The sequence below is a fragment of the Narcine bancroftii genome, chromosome 9 (assembly GCF_036971445.1).
Source record: "Narcine bancroftii isolate sNarBan1 chromosome 9, sNarBan1.hap1, whole genome shotgun sequence".
In the NCBI taxonomy this organism is placed as follows: domain Eukaryota; kingdom Metazoa; phylum Chordata; class Chondrichthyes; order Torpediniformes; family Narcinidae; genus Narcine; species Narcine bancroftii.
The window spans coordinates 22,876,669-22,897,868 of record NC_091477.1 but is presented as its reverse complement, the minus strand read 5'-3'; the positions used below and the strand labels follow the sequence as shown (position 1 = coordinate 22,897,868).

General features: G+C 37.5%; 1 protein-coding gene across 3 annotated transcripts in view; it reads left to right on the top strand.

Annotated features, from left to right (window-relative positions):
* pitx1 (paired-like homeodomain 1) overlaps positions 1-19,542 on the top strand; it is a 35,158-nt gene extending 15,616 nt beyond the window's left edge. For 2 of the 3 annotated variants that reach the window (XM_069897768.1, XM_069897767.1), the window contains exons 3-5: positions 16,248-16,398; positions 16,942-17,147; positions 18,746-19,542. In XM_069897768.1, coding sequence (XP_069753869.1) covers positions 16,254-16,398; positions 16,942-17,147; positions 18,746-19,294 — 900 coding nt within the window. In that variant the 5' untranslated portion in view covers positions 16,248-16,253 and the 3' untranslated portion in view covers positions 19,295-19,542. Of the gene's footprint in view, positions 1-16,152; positions 16,399-16,941; positions 17,148-18,745 lie in introns of those variants that run through there. The other variant, XM_069897769.1, reaches the window with a different exon arrangement.
* Positions 19,543-21,200: the final 1,658 nt, after the last annotated feature.

Genomic DNA, 21,200 nt, shown 5'->3' with positions numbered 1-21,200 from the left:
CACCCAATTACCTTTGTCAACTAATTCCATAGATTTACCACCCTATGGCTAAACAAATTCCTCTGTTCTAAGGAGATGCCCTTCAATCCTGAAGTTGTTCCCTCTTGCCCTAGACTCTCCCACCATGGGAAACAACCTTTCTACATCTACTGCATTCATGGAGAAAGGTATGTTTGTTTTTTTTAAAAAAAACAACTATGCAAGGGTTTGTCATTTAAGAGCCTGGTAATGCTAAAGGCCTCTATTTCAATTTGAAGTTCTGGCTTTTCTCAGCTTCCCAGATGTACTGCCTGTAATCCCTGCCTACCCACAAGTGGACTTACTAGATGCAGGGAATTGAAAGTGCTGAATTGCCTCATTAGCCAGGAGTCCAGTGATGGTGATAGAATCAAGCAGCTAATAAAATTCAAGGATGGTACATTTTCCACCTATGGAATATCCCATTGGCTCTTCCCAGCTGTGAAAGTTTAGAAGAGGGTTTTTTTTAATGATTCTCAAATGTATCTGTGGTCAAATACTTTTAAGAAAAAAACAATATTTATGTAAATTTGACACTTTGAGCTATGGCTAAATGCTGGCTGAGACCACAGACAAATCATCCTTGATCTTATTAAATAATGGAGCAGGCACAATGGACCAGATGCTATACTCTTGCTCCAATTCCTTCTGTTTATAAACCGAGTGATGGTATATTAACTTGGCTTAACATGAGGTCAGGAACCTTTGTGAACTCACTCTGCAGAATATGTGATCAGTAGATATTTTTAAATACAAATATCCAATATTGAAGTTAATGCTTAGATTGGTTCTCCATTGCTGTACATTAAGCCAATTCCTGATATTATAACCTGCTTTGTTTTGTTAATAAAATATAATCTTTTCAATCATTTTTATAATCTAATCCAGTAAAATGTAAATCATAGTGCATCATGGGTAAGTCAGTGGTTCTCAACCTCCACTCACATACCACTTCGAGTATTCCCTATGCCATCTGTGCTCTGTGATTAGTAAGGGATTACTTAAGATGGTATGTAGGTGGAAAGAAAAAGTTTGAAAGCCACTGTTTTAATCATAACTAATTGGGCCAATGACAATTTTTCACAAGCAACTTATTTCAGTAACAAATTGGGTCTAGAGCAGTAATTCTCAACCTTCCCTTCCCACTCACATACCATCTTAAGCAATCCCTTACCAATCACAGGGCACCGTTGGCATAGGGATTACTTAAAGTGGTATGTGAGTGGAAAGAAAAAGGTTGAGTACCACTCAGATAGACTGGCTTAAAAATATTTGTTTTTAAAAACAAAAATAATTTTGATTTTAAAAAAAATGTATGAAATACTTGATATCATAGAATGTATCAACCAACAGTTTGTACCTATATTAACTTATAAAACAAAATAAGAAAAATCATCTGGCCTTGCCATTTCACAGCCCTGCATAAACATTGCTACCACATTTGACTTTCTCTAAAGTCTAGTAGTATTTCATTACAATTCTCCAACTTAGATAACTAGATTCTGCAACATGTATTGACATTTAACCTCCTTGGCACAGTACCTGCAATTATTGTTTCAAGTAGTTTCTGATCACTCTCTACGTAGCTCTACACACTTCCATCACAATCCTACCACTCACTTCAATCACACCGTAGCCAAATATTTACCAGGTGGGAATGTATTTTTTGAAAGCAGATAGCTTAATCACAATGGAAGTATAAATATAAATATTGCAAAGTTTTAATGAGCTCTTTCCAAAAAAAAAAAGCATTTCCCTTGCTTAACTAATGTGAGCAGAATTTGTGACGATCAAATTCTTCACAAATATGTTGTAGACTACAGATATTCATGAACACTTCCATTAATTATAGGTTACATTCTACAATGTGGCTTCTCTTTTGCTCTTTCCTACCTTGCCCTTCTTCCCTTATCCCCAAATTTCAACTGGTATCAGATCTCAGGAGACACTGGCTGTTTCCCAGTCTCATTCCCATAAGAGAAAACATAGCTAATGATGATCAAAAGAGACCTTTCAGATCAAATTGTTTCCTGATTAGGCATGATATTTGCTGTACTTTCTGTCTCACTTTACAGATCTCCTTTTATCTGTTCAACCAGTAGTATCATTCAATCATGCCAAAGTAGAAAGGCAAAAACTGGGAGAAGGTATTACACATGAGCATAAAGAAGCTGGAGAGATGTTACAGCTCAAGCAACCTCCATGGAGAGAAATGGTCAGGGTCCTTTATCGAAATTCCCTTCATCTTTTTATTCACTCAAGATTCCAGTATCTGCAGAGTTTTGTGATTCTGAAGGCAATACATAGTTGATTAGTGTGTTCTTTTAGCACCTGCTATTCAAAACTAGTCCATTTTGAGAGTATGTCTGGCTTTATTAATACATTTTTGAAGATATTGATTTGTGTGTTAAAGAGATTCAGGGATACTTTCATTCATTATAATTTATGAGGATATGAATGATGATTACTATTTCCAAATAAATCACATTATCACCTGCATCTGATCTTGAGATAACAAGAGTATAATGCTATTTTTCCTAAATTATAGGCCAAATCTATCTAATAATTAACACTAGCCATCATGCTTTCAGTAGGTTATGCTGTGCAAAGAACTTTGAAAGCAGCCAACGTAATTCTTTTATCTGAACAGTTGGATCAGAGAATGGAAGAATGTATATATTCAGTGCACTCGGTTGTGTTTGGGGGAATTGATGACAAAGTACTTCTCCTATCCCTCTATCCATCCCTAACCAATTTTAAAGAGTGCATCCAAATATGGAAAAGAAAATCATGTACACCCAGATATATAATCTGTTAATTTCCTCAATTATAAACTAATTTTGGATTCTTTAAGATATTTAGGAATGTGGTTTAACTCCATAGTAATAGCATTCAGAATATTGCATTGTAGCATACACGTGCAGCACAGAATAATAGCTCAGTCAGCAAGTGCTCCCACTGGGTACCCTGTTCAGACAGCATCCAATGTGGTCTGGCCTTTGCCAATAGTTTTGTTAACCATCCTCTTCAGTATCTACCTCATACTAGAAGGTATAATTAATAATGGACAACAATTTTTTTCAAAAGGTTTGTTTCCTGAGGGGGAAAAAATTGGGGATAACTTCAAATTGAAAACAAAGATGATTTCATATTTTATGTATCACAGAGGAAGTTGGAGAAATATGTTTAATCGCATAATGATGCTGACACATGGGATTAGTTCAACTGACCCAAAAATGTTTTGCCATTGATTTTTCTTTGTACTCAGCATCTGATGCCTCTCGAGTCGGTGTCTAAACGATATTGGCCAGCACTGATGGATTCCAGTTGCCTTGATACCACTTTTCCATGGTTGCAAAGTCCTGTTGAAACCTTTCACCATGGTCATCACTAACTGCACCAAGATCAGTCCAAGTGCAAATGCAGAAAATTAATTTTCAATGACATGCTGCACTTCACTGTTTTGTAAGCTTGAAGTAGATTTAAAATATGATAGGAAATCACAAAAATAGGATGTCTCTAAAGAAACAGTATTTGACAGGAAAACTTTAAGGTTATTTTTGTGCTAGGCAGTCCAAAATCCATAAAATACACCCAAAAGTGTTCAAGAAGCAAAATCTTCATTGTCCAGTGTAGTCTGTGGGAACAACATACTGTTTCTTCATGTGAATGAGGTTGACAAGTAGAAAAGGATGAAGTGAGCAGGAATAACATCTTTCTGACTCACTGCATTAGGATAGTAATGAGTTGTCCAATCATTTCAGTAGGGCAATTGATAAGTAAAGAGCACCTGCAAAGTTTTATATGTGACATTCCTGCCAGCTATGCAAAGCACCCAGGAGTAAAGAGTTATATGAGCAAAAATATGACCCCAAACAGTGCTTTAATGCTAAGGTTAGTCCTAAAATCCACATTTAAAAACTATTAGAACCCAAATAATTTAAATCTGTTTATAAGATCCGAGTGTCTTTGGATAATACCTTGCTAGGATAATCCAAGTAATTGTTCCTAATTTACACATGTGTCTGAGACCATTCCTGATATGTACTGATATTAAGAAGTGATAAAGGAATAATATTTGCTAGGAATGATTTTGCAACTGATAACATACCTCTTATTTAAAAAAGAATCAAGGGTATATGTTTTCCATGAATCTTAGGCATAACACTCTGGAAATAACAGTCGTAATAAAGGCAATCCCAGCATCTTTTCTGATTCTGAGTTGATTAACTATTCACTTACCTTTTTCTTAAGTTTGATAAAAGAAATTTTCTAACTATAGAGCTATATCTCTTTTTAAAAAAATTAAAAACTGCTTTTGAATGGGCTGATCTAATTGTACATTTTGCCCTATAAAGGGAAGTATTGTGGATAATAAAAATGCTAGGCACATTAAACAGTTCAGACTAAAGATTCAAACAAGAGTAGGTTGGGATGATGGGGGAGTGGAGTGGTACTCCCTTAAAAAGCGCATGAAGCCTAACAATATTTTTCTGGAGCCACCTGAGCCCACGTTGCTTTACTAAGCTGTTTGCCATTTTGATTGATTTGTTGCTACGTAGGTATTTTGCTGAGAGCCTTGCAGAGAATACAGTAATGTTGTAACCCCATGTATTACTTTTAAAATTAATTACCAAATCTTACTTGCTTTTTGCTGACAAAAGACGCAAGTGGTATTTACCCAAGTCTTTGTACAGTTCCTACAGCACTGTGGTCATTTGTGTTCTCGAGAAATCAAGGGAAAGAATTAGATTATAAGAAGTAAAAGTGAACTGAATTGGAAATATGTTTTAAAAGTAAAAATTTCAAAGAGAGCAAATGATTAAATTATTACCATTCCATGAATTCTTTTTCATTGTTGAGGTAGAGATAGAAATACATAAAATAAGGTTGTTATTTAACTTGGATCAGTCATTGCTCTATATCCCTCAATAGATTTCACTAACAAATATTCACTGATCTCAAGACTAAAATTAAATATTGACCCAGCATCAACCATCATTTGCAACAAAACTTTCCAAATATGATGTTTTGGTTTTAACTTCACTCATAAAAGATCTGATTATAATTTTTAGATGATGGACCCCTCCTCCTCAACTCCCCATTAGATAACAAAGATCCAGTCTGTTCTGTTAACTAGCTCAAAAATGAAATTGGCTTTTTGAATCCCAAGGAATAAACACCTGAATCATACAATGTCTTCTTGTGATTACAATGTTGGACTCCAGGGAGCAATATGACAAATCTACACAATCCACCCAATGCCATTTCATCCCATCTAAAACATTATACCCAATAATAATAGTCTTCAAATTGCTTTCTCACTGTAACCATATAACAGTTTATGGCATGGAAACAAGCCATCTCAGCCCCACAAGTCCATGCCAGTTCACTCAAACAACTCCACTAGCTCCCCCATCTATTCTCTGCCCATAACCTTCTAACCCCCTTCTATCCATGTATATATCCAGCCTCCTCTTAAATGTAAGAATTGATTCTGCCTCAACTATTTCCTCCGGAAGATTATTCCACTCAGCCACCACTCTCTGAGTGAAGAAGCATCCTCTAATGTTTCTCCTAAAATTTTGCCCCCTTACCCTCAACTTGTGTCCTCTTGTTTCAACCTCCCCTGCTCTCTGGGGGAAGAGTCTAGTCCCTTCATAATTTTAAATACCTTTATCAAAACCCCTCTCAACCGTCTACATTCCAATGAATAATGTCCTAACCTCTTCAATCTTTCTCTGTACTCTAGGTTTTTTAAGCCAGGCAACATCCTTGTAAATCTTCTCTGTCTCCTCTTCACCTTATGTATATCCTTCCTATAATTTGGAGACCAGAACTGAACACAATACTAGTTTGTACAAAAGTCCATTCACTTTTTTGATTATTTCCCTAATTTGTCATATTTTAATGAACATCTCTTTGATATTCATTTCCTTACCTTTCATTTCTGAGACTGCTATTTTCTGTCCCGTTTGCCCACGTTGTAATTCACCTGCCATTTTTACCTTTTTACGGTTAATATAATTTTGCAAAGTTGTGCTTTTCTCTCCACTAATTATGAAAATGTGCTTTGGGTGAGAGAGGATGGCTCAATTAAATACAATGAACCCTAAGGTATCCAAAAAATCTTTCTGGATACTAATCAGATTTTTCTAACAAGAGTACTGATCCACAACCCCAACTTAATATCTCCCATCACTTAAGAAAAATGTGTTTTTTCAATTTCATAAATGGAGTGAGATGTTCATGAATTTATGAACCACCTGGCACACACTCAAGGCACATGTCACTCACAGATTGTTTAAAGTGAAAGCAAATTAAGAATAACCAAAATATTTGCAACCTAAATAAGTGCCTTGGATTTCATTAGATTCTCCAACATAAGAGTTAAAATATTTGTAACAATTAAATCTATGGATTTCCCATGAGGATCAGAAAAAAATGCCTTGAAATGTGAGATGCTGTGAAGTCTATTCTCCACTTGTAGTTACAAACCTGAGTCCAAGAAAACGAACCACCAACTTCTAAGTTGAGAGAGAGAAGTTGGGAGAAACAGTGAGAGATAGATAACTGAGAGAGAGAGAGAACTAACTCTTGAAGGAAAATCCAGAGCTTAGAGTCGAACGACTTGAATGCACAGAGATACTAAGACTTTGAGAACAACTGTGGTTTGTACAGAGTCGCATCGGAGCGGTGTTGCTGGAAGCGGAGCAACTCTTTGAAGTTCTGCCAGCTTTTCCAGTCTGTAACGTTCCTTCCCACAGCAATTGGTACAATCCTTGATATTTTTGCACTGGTCCTGACGCATCGATTGAAACGAGCCCAAGGGTTGAAGTGAACGTTCGCACAGTTTGCAGCGCTGGTAAAGAGCTTTGGTTTACTGATATGGTTCCATGACTAGAGGACCCGAGTCAAGCACGGAAATGAAAGGATTGTATCAGCAGATAGAGCACCCAAAAACAAACTTTCACTGGATAACTCGGCTTGCTCCTTGCTGTGGATTACAAGCATAGGTAATGTGGGCTTTCCAACACCAGGACTCACGGGTGAGAGGGACCCTAATCGGGATTTTATTTTCTAAAATGTGTCAAATTTCCGAACAATGGGAAGCGCCTGAAAGCCTTGTAATAATTCGAAGCAGTTGAGTCGTATGGGAACCGGAGCGGATCGCGATCGTTGGAAAATGGCAGGAAAACAATCTCTCCACTGCCCTGACAAGAAAATTGCTGCATAATTTACTCATTTGCTTATTTCGCCGTTTGAGACCCAATTTAGGGATTTAGACTAATTTGACTCCCTGCTTTTCCAAGCCGAGGGGTCAAATATCCATCGTAAAGCTGCGGGTTTGCAAAATGCGCTGCTCTGGGCAGGGCCGGCAAACGCCTGCTGAGCCTTCATTCAACACCCTGGGGTCCAAAACAATGGATGCTTCTAATAAAAACACTTCTCGGGACGACCCCCCCCCCCCCCTCGACGCTTTCCTCGGCCCACCCAGCCGCGCCGCTTCGGCCCGTCGCTTCCAGACTCAGCACTCGTAAAAGTACCTAATTTATTCTAAAAGTAGGTATGTTGTGATTCCAAGGGTGAATTCAGGGTAGAAGTTGAGATCGTTATAACCTCTTTCAAAACACTGCATTCCATAGAAAAAAAAGAGTTCGGTAAGATAAAGCAAAACAAAAACGTCCAACAATGTACCTGTGGCAGGTGAGTTTTCTAACTATAGACAAAATATTATGATCTACGGTTCCCACCCCCACTCCCCGGGACCTCAACTTCCAATACACATGCATTTGCGTTCAGTGGATTTCCAATAACGTAAATCCCAGTCCTTTTAATCCATGCAGAACTCTCCATTGCCCGTATTTAATCTCGATCTCCCCCTTGACCTTGTACCTGGAGGCGGTGGCCAGTCAATGTTTCCTGGATCATTGGTAGTTTTTGGATTTCGGACCTTGTCCGGCGGCGCGTTTGCATTGAAGATGGTGCAGGGCTCGATTCACCTTACTTCGACATGGATCTGTATCCCCGCACGGTCCCGAATCACGGCTATTTATGAGCATTTTCGTCAAACAAATGCATCAGTCCATTACAAGGAGTGGTGTCTACTTCCTTAAAGTTTATTGTACAGTACAAGTGAAGCACTCATGTTCATTTATTTTGTATAAAAGACAATTCCTTTGGTATCAGTGAAAGACCTATATTATATAAAATAGAAAAAGTTACAGACTACAAAACGCAACCCAAACAGGTTTTCCATTTAAAGACGTCTGCAGATGTTTAAAGCACGTTTTCCAGTTCAGTAGGAACGCATACCATCATATTCTGAACAGGCTTCCTCGACTCCAATTCCAACTGCTGCATGAGATCGCCTTTCAAATTTCAAAGCCCAGCTATTTGGTGATTTCCCTTGCTTTGTGAAGAGTTTGGATAAGTCGGGCTCTTTTTGACTATAATGCGGTTATTTTCCCCTCCCCAGCCCCGTTTGCAACTACTTCCATTTGATTAGAAAGTACTGCCGTTCCTTCCCTTGGAGCGTGGGAGAGTGGACGTGTACAGCAAGGGATTAGCGACGGGCACAGGCACCTGGGATCAACAGTTCTAGTTTAAAAACCATCTGGGTCTGAACTTGTTTTTATGGGAAATACCGAAATAAATCTAAAAGGAAGAACCCGGAATTAATCAAACCCAGCACAACAAGAAGAAAGCATCCATTATTTTTCCACTCTATTTAGCTCATTATGGTGATTTTCTGTGCTCATTGATGAAATAACATTACATAGAGTTGTTACTTTCAAACTATTTTATGAATCAAGACAGCAGAGATAAGATTTGTGAAAAGTTGAGTCAAATAAATAAATCCAAGTGATGTCGCCAACCCAAAGATTAGTGCAATATGTGTTTTACTGGTCCAAAGAAAATCAAAAGGTCCCAGGTCTCTAATCTGTCTAAAGCTCTATGATCTCACCTGGAATGATGGTGGGCAATGGATGAGTGAGTGTCCTTGTATAAGGAGGGGGCTGAGAGAGGGAGAGATTTGGCTTGGCTTGTAGTAGAAGTTCAGAATAACACGGAATCAAAACCCTTAACTCCTCCTTTCATTTATTTGCTTCTTCATGAGTAACAATGCTTCTTTCATTACCCACACACACTGGTCGAGGTAGATAATTGAGGTCCATGTACACAGATGCTCAGAATGAGGAGAGAGATTCCTTTATGCAATCATAGTTTGAACCTGGAAGAATTTGCTGCCGAATTGCTGAGGCAATATCATTATATCTTTGAAGAGAAAATCAGAGAAGAATTTGAAGCAGAATATAATAAAAACAATGGGGAGAATGTAATTTATCACATCAGTTCAGATTCTTTCATTACACAATCTATGTAGGTAAATAGCCGCCCATGCATTGAACTGCATGAAATGATTATTTATTGATTTCTGCCTGGAAGTGCCCATTGGCATAATCATAATTAAATCACTTAAAGCATTGTTAGTGTCTAGGCTGAGTTACTGGAACAACAATGTTTGTCTTTGAGGTATTTGGGCAGCATGAGCTGTCACCATCATGAATTTTTTTTTTGGAAAGATAATAAATCCATTTCAATTGTGTTTCACTCCCTTGATAATGTTATGAATGTAATGATTAGTTTAAAGAGTGGGTTATCAGTTCTACTTCCTGTAAAACTAAATTGAGCACAATCTTTTAAGGATTAGATGCAACAGTTGCAATATACCAGACGCAGTAGTTTTCTGTGAGAGGCCATGGACAAAGTGACGACTCTGTCTGCCTTACAGTCGACAAAAATTAAATAATTTTATGTATATTACATTCTAAATGTAACCTTTACCTTTATCAGTGATAAGTCTTCTCCTTGTCAAAATCATTAATTGTATTTATTAGAGAAAGGAACAAACAGAAATTAATGTGATATTATCACAATTGTAAGTTTATGATTGTTTATTTCCAGAATTTTACACCACAGATGTGAAAGAATCTTTGGTCACTTATTGGTCTGGGCATATAAATAATTACTTTTAATTGTGCCTAGAATTTGATTTAATTACATTTAAACAACAAAATTCTTAGTATTGAAGTAATAAGGAAAGAAAAAAAAATATTGCACACTGAACCACATGGGAAAGAATGTTTAAAGGAAGTTCAAGAATTATAGTTATTTTCAAGCTATGAATACAATTTGACACCAAATCAAATAAAGAGATATTAGTGAAGTTCACCAAAAGTTTGGTGTCAAGGAGATGGATTCAAGAGAATCTTCAAGAATTCATGGGGGTTGGACACACACACACACACACACACACACACACACACACACACACACACACACACACACACACACACACACACACACACACACACACACACACACACACACACACACACACACACACACACCAAGTATTTGGAATGAATTTGAAATATTGTTATTGCTTATTTTGTGAGTTGAAATAAAGTATTCAAAAAAAGAGAATCTTCAAGAAGATGCAGCAATTCACAGTTATAATCAAACTCAGAATTAAACAAAATGCTAGATATTGGCATGGCTGTAAATGTTTTTGGAATAATTGTCCTTATTGTATTGGATGCAAAAACGTTTTATTTAAATCTCTCACACTTTTATGAATGTGAACATGTCTTGATTTTGTTCTGCTGCTTTATGATTGATGAGTGAAGTTCCTTTCAAAAATGTTGGGAATCTTCTCATGATTAACGTTGTCTCCCTTTAATCTGCCATAGCTCTCATTTTGTTAAATCTAAGTTTGATTATCACTTCTCTTTCTGTTATTTCAGTAGAATGTTGATAGTGCAAAACAATATCAGGCCATATCAGAATTATTGTCATGTTATTTCCATTCAATCCACTTTTCTTGAATATAATTTGAAAAAACATAAAATGCATTTTATTTGGTTACTGATCAATTTTATAATTATTTTACTTTCATTGGATGAATAAGCTTGCAAATATTATGAATATCTCTTATGTGAATTGTTATATTAAAACAAATAGTAGAAAGTAAATTATGATATTGCAATTTAAATAAGTGCAAGTGCATTATTAAAAGTGCCTTTTATGGTTTTAGAAAGTAATTACTATCTGGTGAACGTTTATAAGGAATTCCATTCAGATCTTTAAACTGTTATGTCAATAAAAAAACAAATCAATTTGTCTTTAGCATCCCTTATATAATCCCTGTGGGTCAAAAGAATGCATTAATTAATACTTTAACTGATGTTTACCATGTCCTTAGTGTGAATTTATAGAAAGAAGAATTGTTACAGGCTTCTGAAAGATAGTCCAACCAGTATACTTTGCTTGAAATATTACAGCTCAATTGATGTTGATAAAATAATTGAATATTTAATCATAATTATTTAAATAATGTATATTACCACGTGTTTCATTATGCTGCAAGAATAGTGTTCACAGACAATTTATCAATTAATTTCATCAATGAATTAATCTATGGTGTGATATTAATAAATAACAATATCCGATATTGTATTAATATTGAGAAAATGGCAATTATTTCATTAGATTTGTGTTAATATTTTGATACTTTCAATATAAAGCAGAAATCTATGCATAAATTTATGTTTTCATACAATACATTTTATATGCCGTGACAGCAATTTGTTGAAGGTCATCTAGTCAAACAATAGTGTGATGCAGTTCTACTTCAGAAACGCCAGAGCATTCTGATTCCGTTTTACAATTGTGCCTTCACTGTCAATCAATCATTCTCATTCTACACAATGCCAGTTAAGATTGCAATATGATTCCTCCAGTTCCATTTATTTTTCCTTACTTTTAATGTTTGTTGGATTTGCTAGATTTGTTCATTTGCTTTACATTTATGATGCTCAGTTACAATCTTCTTCGCAGGTTATATTTCTACAGCCAATTAAAATCCATTTAAGGATTGTCTAAGGAATGGTTTTTTTATTGTTGACCCCAGGAAGATGCATCATAGAATTCCAATTTCTTATGCATATCTAATCTTATGCAGAACATGTATACTTTTCCTTACACTTGACATCCAAAAAATTGCATTTTTTATGTATAATTACAATGAAATTGTCTCCGGCTGTAAAACCATCAACTTCTTCTTGCCCATAAATAGCAGAACAAACGAGAACATTTCACAACTGAAATATAAACTAAACTGTATTAAAAGAGGTTTAGTGTAGTTGAATTGGTTAAAGAGGTCAAAGAGATTTTCAGAAAGACTTTCAAGGAGGAAAGAGAAATAAAAGAATTTCAGAATTTGAGCCTGGACAGGTGAAAACACAATAGTTGTGGCAACTACATTCTGGGTTATATAAGAGATCAGAATTAGAGGAATGCAGATAATTCAGAGTAGAAATGGAAGATGAAGTATTAGTGAGGAGTGTTTTTCAAAATATGAAAGATAAGTTTTAAGTTCAAGTTCTTTATTTGTAAGGCACATTTTTTTCCAACTGGTAACTGTGCAAACCAAGACAATCAATTGAAACCAGTACAACTATTTACAGAACAACGGATTAAGACATTATAAATAGACCACAATTAACCATATAACCACTTACAGCACAGAACAGGCCAGTTCGGCCCTACTAGTCCATGCCATAGCAAATCCCCACCCTCCTAGTCCCACTGACCAGCACACAGTCCATACCCCTCTAGTCCCCTCCTATCCATGTAACGATCCAGTCTTTCCTTAAATGTAACCAATTGCAGTGAATAGTGCAACACTGTCCGAAGTTAGGAACATACAAAGGGTTTCAAATGTTAAATGCTAACGACAGAAGGTACCTTTTTAACCTGGATTTAAAGCAGTTGAGGGAGGAGGCTAGTTTAATTGTCAGGTAATGCTGTTCCACAGATTGGGGGCTGCAAGGATTTGTTTCATTAGGGGGTCACTGGAAGTCATGGGGTAACCAATGGTACAAGTTATGACACAGGATGCAGAATTTATTAGATGACAACTTTCAATCTTTATTCATTCATCCTGCATCAAAAAATTCAGAAAGAAAAATCATGTATATTTATCAACCATGGCCTGAAGATGTTTTAAATTGTTATTGCAGATAGAATACTAAAAAAGTAAAAATTTTAGCCCTTTTAATGTTCACTGTTGTTTGTGGAGGGATCAAGTGTGCCCAGGAAATCATGAGAAATTTCCCAATTTTTATCAAAAGGAGATTTGCGGTCTTATACACCGATGTGAGACAGCATACAAGCTTAGTTCAACATCTTTTCTATCCAAGTTGCACTTCACTGCCCACCTAGAATTATGCATTAGAATTCTAGGAACGGATTTGACATGGAGTTGAAACTCCTTATGAAAAAAATTAGCCAAATGTGACACAAGCAAATTTGAATGAGGCATTTATTTCCAAATTAATATTTGTTCAAATTTAAATCTTGTAATCAGCATTAAAATTTGGACAGCATTGTTTTTATACGAATGAAGTAATCTGATCTTTATCATCAATCACATTTTCATAATGATGTTTTATGGAAAATACATTTGACCATTATTACCACTTTTGTACAGATTAATAAAATGACGTAAATTGTGTTAAAATACGTCACTAACAATGAAGACAATGCAGGGTATATTTGTCCACAGTAAAAGAAGAGCGTGTATAAATTGTTATTTTAAAAGCTTAGTAATGCCACAGAATAACTGTAATTTCAGAAGTAAGCATCAAAATTAACTTGAAGTATACTTAGTGACACATTAACTGGACACAAATGCATATTCATAAATGTAATTTAATGAAATTTTAATTATTCAGAAAAGACTAGTGCAATATCAAGTCAAACGTAAGCAGGAATATTATTGATAACTCCAGAATTAAACATTGTGCTAATGGGGTTACGTTAATGAAACTGTTAGAATGGCCTGTTCTTTAAAGAAATAAATGCAACCAAAGAAGCGTTCATAATGTCCAAGTTATAATTCTATATATATATATATATCTGTGTGTGTGTGGGTGTGTGTGTGTGTGTGGGTGTGTGCGTGAGTGTGGGTGTGTGATTGTGGGTGTGTGTGTGTGTGGGTGTGTGAGTGTGGGTGTGTGTGTGTGTGTGTATGTGGGTGTGTGAGTGTGGGTGTGTGTGAGTGTGGGTGTGTGAGTGTGGGTGTGTGAGTGTGGGTGTGTGTGTGTGTGTGTGTGGGTGTGGGTGTGTGAGTGTGGGTGTGGGTGTGTGTGTGGGTGTGGGTGTGTGAGTGTGTGTGTGTGTGTGTGTGTGTGTGTGTGTGTGTGTGTGTGTGTACACATACATTCTATACACATATCGTATATGCATCAGAGTTTGTTCCTGAATTAGCTACTAAGCAATATTCTAAGCAATAGCAGTGGCAATTATCAGAGGTGTATTGTTGCAATGAAATGTGCTGACAGATCCCGTTTTACATTGCACTTTAACTGAACGCCATGAAAACAGATGAAACAAATATTCAAAACCTGTTGCACCAAACACGTGCGGCATAGTTGTACAATTAAATGAAATTTTAACATTCCCAAGAATGCAAATGGCTCATCCAACAGACAGATGTAGAAAAATTTTTGCTCCCACATAATATGATGTACAAATCCGCTTTCCTGCTTTGTTTGTGCGGTTGGCAGAGCAATTGGAACCATTTAAGGAAATATTTCCAGAATCAGTTATTCATTACACAACCTTTTGTCGTTTTTTCTTGTTTTCGCTCCTCCATCGCCATTCACAGGATCTCCGTCGGAAAGTAACGATGCGAACGCCAAACGACACAAAATAAATCCATTGTACTTTAAAGCTTGAGAAAGCGCCCTTCCCTTTGAATAAATTGTACCCACACCATTATCACGATAACTCTCTTCTTGCGCTTATTCTAGTACTATGCACCGTGGCGAGACCAATTTTTAAAATCCTGCAATAGGCAATAATTTGCCCATTTAAGAGTAAAACGTGCAATGAAACTATTTTGAATATATATGTGTTTAATATACGCAGGGGAAAATATCATTGTGCTCTGCCTGTCATCTTTATATGCACGTGTGCTGCGGGTGAATCATGTTTTCACACGTATGAAGTCATAGGTATATTCAGCTGGGCAGCAGGGATTATTTTCTGGATAATTCCTCCCGCCCGCTAACTGAAAGTTAGTCCGCTTTACAAAACCCCTCGAGTCAGATGCCTGCGGGTGTCCTGCTGTCCAGTCCCAAGGCAAACGCGCCTTTGCGATTCACTCTGTCACCACCCTCGCAATTAAGTATATTTTGGACCTTTGGGTCAATAAATTGGAAATTAAACAACGACAGGAAGACAGTGGGTGTATGTGACCCATTTAACTCCGATTGCTTTCTTGTATCGAACCAGAAATTTTATCGTACTATTGCTTTAGCTGAAATGGAATCCAAGTGAATTTAATACCATCCACAGGTGCAGGATTTGGAAGCAAGTGTAACCATTACGTAGTTGCAGAAAGGCAGGGAAGATACAATTCTATCTTTCAACTGAGACTGATGAAACGCACTAAAGGCTGACGATAATCCCCACTCAATTTTGTTTAATATTTGGAAATCCTTTGCGTGAATCCTGGACTACTCCTTGATTCAAATTCTGCCACGAAATGTTTTATTATAATTCACGGTCCAATAGTTTTGAGTGCAGTGTCGAACTGCGGGAAAAATGACGCCAGCTTGTGTACACTTATTTTTGAATTGTGTACACTTATTTTTGAATTGTGTACAACTCCGCATTCTCTCAAATTACAAGGCAAACTCTACTTATTTTGGAAAGTGAATTATATTAAATCGTCGCTTCACGACGGAATTGTATTTAACGGGCCCCACTGAGGTGAATGTTGTGATTTGGCCAACTCTGCGATCTTGCTTCCCCAGATGAGTTCAAGCCATTTCTGATGTTTTGTGGGTGGTGACTCATCAGCAAAAACTAGGAGGAATCTTCAGGGGGTGGGAGGAGTTTCTATAACACTCCGCCACCTTATCCAGGCAGGTCATTCCTGCCCCTCCACACAGTTTACAACTCCAGCTGCTGTCTGCAAACAATCCACCAGGCTGGAAATGTTAGGTTAGAGCATTCAGCCTGACTGTTAGAAGAGCATCATGCTTCAGTGAAGGAACATCTGTCTTTCTTTGAACTGAACTTTTTCGGATCTTACCCTGCGGATTTAAAACATCAATGCCATACTAAATAAAAACGGTGAACTATTTTGAAAGGGTGCGATGAATGTGGAGCGACTCGCCGAAAGCGGAAGACCACAAGCTCATTGTGACATGGCTGCTTCCAGTTTCCCGTTGCTGAGGTCGGCTGAAAGTAAAGAACGGCGAGAAAACTCGGCGAGTGAGTCCTCTGACGCCGAGGCTGCAGGTAATGGATGAATCGACTTGCTTTTACTGGTACAACGAGGGCGCCTCAGAGAGAAACTAACCTTCTAGTCACCTCTCTCGACCTTCAAGGCTTCGAAATAATGTCTCACGACAACTCGTGCATGTGTAAATGTAAAGGGTTTTATTTAAAAAAAACAGATTGAACGGAAGCCGTTTCCTTTTCTTTGCACAGTGAAACGAGAGAAAGACATCATCTGATTGCCTTTTCTGGGCTATTTGTGGATGATCTTGTTAATCAGGGGTCTTGTCGTGTGACAGAGTGAAGTCAAGCGGTTTTCTGCTTTAAATAGTCAACATTCAAATCGTTACTAACTATTTGACGTATTTTTGTTTCGAACACAAGTAGGCGAGCTTGAGAAGGTGGACCATGTAAAGAAATTACTGCTGCTCCCGCCTTTCTCGTTACTTTTAGTCCGATTTGAGGACTGTTCACAAAAATATAATGGTCCACAATCGTGCGGCCGTCTTTGTGTGTGTGTGTGTGTGTACCGTGAAAATATTCCAACGTATCTATGTTTCACAGATAAAGGCAAATTGATGCAAAGTAAATCGGAAGATTGCAGTTCCGATGATCCATTCAAGAAGAAAAGACAGCGGCGGCAGAGAACGCACTTCACCAGCCAGCAACTCCAGGAGTTGGAAGCGACTTTTCAACGGAATCGCTATCCTGACATGTCAATGAGGGAGGAGATCGCCGTTTGGACGAACCTTACCGAGGCCAGAGTTCGAGTGAGTACACGGTATCGTGATCAGTTCCGTTCATGAAGAAAAAAACTATTGGAAAGCACGACGGATTAAATTCTCTGACCTCTTATTTATTTGTTTGACATCCTCCGTTTATAGTGTAGTTAAACGGTTTAACGGGCGTCAGGATGTGCGAAACCTTTTTTTTAAAAAAAACTAGTGTAATTTAAGTACTAGATAGAATCGATGTTCCCTAAATATAATTAGAGCAAACTCTCTGAGATTTAAAACCTTCTCATGGGAACTAAGATCAATGAGCACATATATTACATTCCACATAATCCGCATGGAATAATTACATCACGCAGCTCTCCTTTAAACGAACTTGTATGTTTAGCTCCGAGAACTCTGTTCATTAGTAACCAGACGAGTTTTTTTTTTAAATACGCTGCAGAAGTTTGCCATGTCAGCTGTAGAGATGGAAGATTTCTATGTCAGGGCATTCGTACTAACCACACTGTGGTTACTGGGGGGCGATGGTAGACCACCTCTGCTTTTCCCCCCCAGTCTTTTCACGTGTAAGACTGACAATAACCCCATTGTCTCACAGTTTTCAGACTGTAAAATTAAATACCGGTGCGTTGAAAGTTTTGCTCAACTTGCACTAATTAAATTTCATACAATTCCCTGAAACAAATGCTTATCCGGTTAATTTGAATGTCGAATCTTATTAATTTTACAAGAACACTGTCGTCGTTTAAAAGAGCGCACCTGGCTATAGAATCGTGGGTTTCTTTCTCCATCAGTATATTTTACTAGAAGAAAGTATTTACCATTCTTCAAGAAAAATGGGAAGATTTATTTGCCCATCTCCCGCGTACTCAAAGATAATCCGACTGTAATTGAAGACGATCTTGCGGGTGTTCTGAATAACTGTGTTTCGACCTATGTATCAGTCATTACTAAGAATTAATTATCTTCGCTCAGGAAATTGATTCTCGTTCAATTATGCCTTTTTCTTCCCGCAGTAAATTTAAATAATAGTCGCTGGAAGGGAGGTATTAACAATAAAACTTCCAGTATCCTTGCAGAGAAATCCGGGCGTTTTTGCATTGTATTCAGGGCAAACTTCAGTCAGGGCATGGGTTTGTTCCTGAAAGGGACGAACTCATTTCACTGTTTTCACCGTGTTCAGTGAAATTCAGAATCAATCACTTTAAAGCTTCTCAGATTTGCTCTTCTCAAAAATTACACCTAAGTTTATAGGGAGAAAATCCAAATAGTTTTAATGAATCCCCGTCTCCATGAAAGTAGGATGCGAGCGGGCGTCAGTTTTTTGATATTTTTAGTCTTTTGCCTGGAACTGTCAATTACTTAAACTGCAATTTATTGACTTCCATTTACTCCTCCACGTATCAAATCGATTGACTTGTCGTAACTATTTATATTATTTTGGTGTCTTGGTAATCCTGAAGCATTAAACATAAAAGAGGGGCAGTGTGGTATTCAGCTTGTCGTTCTTTTTTTCCAACCCGCAAGCTCGTTGGTTCGACGATTGTTTAAACAGAAGCAGTTTCTTGTTACTTCATGTCTTCATCCGGCAAGAAGGAATGCAAATTGTTTCATTTTGTCTTCCGTTCCAGGTTTGGTTCAAGAACCGCAGAGCAAAATGGAGGAAAAGGGAACGGAATCAGCAAGTGGATTTGTGTAAAAATGGATTTATGCCGCAATTCAACGGCCTGATGCAGCCTTACGACGAGATGTACACCGGTTACAGCTATAACAACTGGGCGGCGAAGAGCCTGGCCCCAGGCCCATTGTCCTCCAAAAGCTTCCCATTTCTCAGCTCGATGAACCCATTGTCTTCTCAATCGATGTTCTCTGCTCCGAGCACCATCTCCTCCATGACAATGCAATCCACTATGGTGCATTCGGCTGTCCCAGGGATGCCAGGTTCCAGCCTGAGTAACATTAATAATCTCAACAGTTCCTCACTCAGTTCAGCCATGTCCTCAGCGGCCTGTCCTTACGCACCACCTACTCCTCCTTATGTTTATCGGGACACTTGTAACGCTGGTCTTGCTGGTCTCAGACTGAAACCGAAACAACACAGCAGCTTCGGATACAGCAGTTTGCAAAATCCAGGATCAAGTCTTAATGCATGCCAATATGCAGTTGATAGACCCGTGTAAAATACTGGATATTTATGCAGACTCGTGGCAAAGAGAAATAAAAGCTTCAGTAAAATAGGATTTGATTGCAACCTTTTAATGGTGTGTGCGGGTTGCCACTCTCCTGGATTTCAATCACCATTGTGTTCAATTCCCAGGAAAAAAAAATTAATTACAAAAAAAATGTTGCCGTTTTTTCCTTCAATCAATTGAGTACAGTACTCTAGTCTTGTATCCGTGGAAGTTTTTTTAAAGATCAAGTTTACTATTGAACATTTGAAATTGAATTTGTGTATATATAGAAATTGATTCTATTATTGTTACATGTTGCAATGCATTGATAAATATAATTTTTAAAATGTTTAAACAAAAAATGCATGTTTATTGCTGTAATTCCAATGGAAGAATGTTTTAAATGACCTCCTTTCCTAATTCCACATAAAGTAAACCTCCCTCTCGTCTGGGATTATTTCATCCTAAAAAAGAAAATAGCTTCAATTTTTTTAAAAGCATGACTGTGCTTTTACATAGACTTGCTTTGAACTAAAAGAAATTACAAAACATAACGGAGAGTCTAAATATTATATACATACGTGTTTTTAAAGCTGGGCTACCTTTGTTATTTCTATAAGCTAATATCAAAAACCGCGATCGATTTCTCTTCCATGTGGCATTTCTCGGAAGCAGGGTTGTACAGTGTAGATTGCTGTAATAAAAAACTAAAAACATTCTACACATAATTATCTGGAATTGATTTCTCTTCACCCCCAGCCCTTAGAAAGTCGCCTCTCCCTGTGAAATCTATAACAGTCGCACGCCTCGGTCAGATAATCACGGCTGAACCCCTCTTGGCTCTGATTAAGTAGGGACTGCTGTTTTTAATGCCACCACGATTTCATACTATTTCTGCTCTAACTGTGGTCAACAATAAGCACAGTTTGCTCTTATATAATTATTCAGATATACATTTCACGCCCAGTTGTAACTTTACACCGCATTTTATCGGGAGAGAGCTTTGAAATATTTATTTCATCTCGCGCCTTGGAGAATGATATCAATTTGAAAATGTGTAAAGGTATAGCAGCGGATCCAATCACATAAAAAATGTAATGCTTTGAAAATTGCGTCGCCTCCAAAAAAAATTACAATTGCTACTCGCAGTATTGGTCCAGGAATTAATAGTTACAATTAAATGATGTTCCCTGCTGCAGTGGAGTTTCATTCTTAACAATGGTACTGAATAGTTTGGAGTGCAGTATGTAAAACACGCATCATTTATAACTTGGCGTTGTAAATAAAAAGAATCGCCGTTCACAATCTAGTTTTAACGGCGACCTCTCAAAAAGTCGTGTTGGTGCAGAGAAATGATTTGTTCCACTTCGTACATGTCAACTTTCACCCTGTGTAATGTTTACATTGAAACAGTCTGCCCCAACCCCCTCTCGGCATCCACCATCTACAACACGCCTGCGCTGACCCCCCCCCCCCCAACAACTCCCGCCCTCCACCAAATTATATTTCCCCAGATGAATGCTGTTCATTAATTTGGAAGCGCGGAAAGTAGCAGAAACCACTTCATTTTTATTGCCATAATTATTAAACCCACTCAGAGGTCGGGTGTTAGGTTGCTTGTAGTTGTCTGAACCATATGTAAAATCGAATTACCATTATGCACCATAAAAATATCGGCAAAATTATTCCACACTACCATTTTTCCTAATCACAGGCCAAACTGATTTTTAAAAAAATCATGAGTTGCAAAGCTGTACATCTTTTATGTTCGTTTATGAAAGGAAAGTTACAGCCAGTATGTGCAAAATCCCTCCAGCTCTTACACAAAACTAATACTGTTGCATGTGCTATTTATCATTATGGCACTCTCTCGTAAATGTATCAGTCTTTTGGGGTTTTTTTTATATCCACGACT